Source organism: Entamoeba nuttalli (assembly GCF_000257125.1).
Source record: "Entamoeba nuttalli P19 unplaced genomic scaffold asmbl_9715, whole genome shotgun sequence".
NCBI lineage: Eukaryota > Evosea > Mastigamoebida > Endamoebidae > Entamoeba > Entamoeba nuttalli.
This window is the reverse complement of record NW_008579784.1, coordinates 1-2,309: the sequence shown is the minus strand read 5'-3', so window position 1 is coordinate 2,309 and position 2,309 is coordinate 1. Positions and strand designations below refer to the sequence as shown.

The window sequence follows — 2,309 nt, the reverse complement described above, 5'->3', positions numbered from 1 at the left end:
TTTTTTTAATTATAATCAATACAATATCAGAAGATTATTTGAAATTGTAGTTTTTATTTTACCTTTTGATTGGTTTTTAATTGCTTAGTTTGTTGCATAAAAAATTCTTATTTGTGTATTTCATTTTGGTTGGAATTACCAATTTTCTTCTTTTTATTTTTCAAAAATTCATATTTATAGAAAGGTCAATAGGGTTGAATGATTTATTATAAAAAGAGATGAGTATTAGGCTGATGTGTAGACTCAAGAATTACTACAATAGATAAAGACTCTATGTTAAGTGAAAAATAAAAGAAAGTAAAAAGAAGAAAAGAAAGAAAAAATCAAAAAGAAAATAAGAAAGAAAAAAACTTGAAAAGGGTAAAAATCCTTTTCATTGGTTTAACATGTCATCATATAGAGAACAAGGTGGTCAATATTTTAAACAAGGAGATTTTACAAGAGCACTTCAGATGTATAATAAGGCTATTTTAGAAGAACCAGAACAAGCTGTTCATTATTCAAATCGTGCTATTTGTTATATTAAATTAGAATGTTATAAAGCTGCTATTTCAGATGCAGAACGATGTGTTGAAATTGATCCAAATTTTGTTAAAGGATATTATAGACAAGCATCTGCATTTGCAGCATTAGGAGAATTACAAGAAGCTATTTCAGCATGTGAGAAAGCAAAGAAATTAGCACCTAAAGATGGTATGATTAATTCAATGTTAAAAGGATTAAAAGAAAAAAGAAGAGAACAATTATTTTTTGAAGCTATTTCAGTAGAAGATGAAAAACAAACAATATCATGGAGAGATATTGATGCATCAACATCAACAATAAAAATTGAAGATGATAAACCAATTACAAAAGAAAATGTTCAAGAAATTTATGAAGCAATGAAATCAAATTGTCAATATGGAAAATGTGCAATTCATTTAAAATATTGTCTTAGAATTATTGAAGAAGCAAGTGAAATTTTAAAGAAGAGAAATGTATTAGAAGAAATTAATACTCAAGGAAAGAAAATGACAATTGTAGGAGATATTCATGGACAATTCTTTGATTTAATTCATTTATTTGAAGTAAATGGATTACCATCTGAAGATAATATTTATCTTTTTAATGGAGATTTTGTTGATAGAGGAAGTTTTGGAGTAGAATGTGTTTTGACATTATTTTCATTTATGATTATTTATCCAAATTCAGTTTTTCTTGCACGTGGAAATCATGAAACTCGTGCAATGAATTCAATGTATGGGTTTGAAGGAGAAGTAAAAACTAAGTATAATGAAAATGTTTATCTTGCATTTTCTGATGTTTTTATGCAACTTCCTTATTGTCATGTCATTGATTCTAAAGTATTTGTTGTTCATGGTGGTATTCCACCAATGTACATTTCATTAGATGATATTAAGAAGATTAAAAGAGGTTGTGATCCACAAGAAGGATCAATTGCATCTGCTCTTCTTTGGGCTGATCCACAAACTTCTAATGGATCATCTCCTAGTATTCGTGGATGTGGTAAATCATTTGGACCTGATATAACACATAATTTCCTTGATGGAAATAATCTTCAATATATAGTTAGAAGTCATGAAATGAAAATGAACGGATACGAATGGGGAGCTGAAGGTCGTTTAATTACTGTATTTAGTGCACCTAATTATTGTGACCAAATGAATAATAAAGGAGCATATGTCCATGTCATTACAGACAACAAAGAATCTAATGTTGTCTGTAAATTAGAACCTCTTACTTTTGAAGCTTCTCAACATCCAAATATTCCAGCAATGGCTTATGCTTCATTTAGAGGTGTTTTCTAAAAGAGTTGTTGTTTCAACTAGTTAAATTCTTCAATATACTCTTCTTTTTGTTTCTTTTTCTTAATAAAAAGTGTAAATCAAATATGAATCAATTAAAATTAAAACTATTGTTGTTATTATAAAGTATATTAAAAATAATATTAATGGTGATGGTAAATGATGTGAAGACGCTATGTTGGTTGTTGGTTCAATGGTTGGAGTATTTGGCTCTGACATTGTTAGGACAATAATATCATGAAATTGTTGAGTTAGAGCAACAAATCTCTTTTGAAGAGATGATAAGCTAAGTTTTTCAGTCATTTGATAATAATTGAAAGTGTTACTAAGTTCATACAATAAAAAGATGAATTGGACTAGAAAATACCATCTAGTCTAAAAATAAACATTAAAGTATAAATCATTTAAGTAAATATATATAATTGTACTTTATTTTTTAATTGACTAGTTTCTATTTCAATAAACAACTCATTATATCGTTTTAATTCAGTAAATTTTTATCAA

General features: G+C 27.2%; 1 protein-coding gene across 1 annotated transcript; it reads left to right on the top strand.

Annotated features, from left to right (window-relative positions):
- Positions 1-386: 386 nt before the first annotated feature.
- On the top strand, positions 387-1,808 carry ENU1_204840 (protein phosphatase, putative; the record flags this gene model as incomplete). The annotated part of the gene is made up of 1 exon (XM_008862222.1): positions 387-1,808. One exon carries the CDS (start codon positions 387-389, stop codon positions 1,806-1,808), a length of 1,422 nt encoding a protein of 473 aa, XP_008860444.1.
- Between the last annotated feature and the right edge of the window lie 501 nt (positions 1,809-2,309).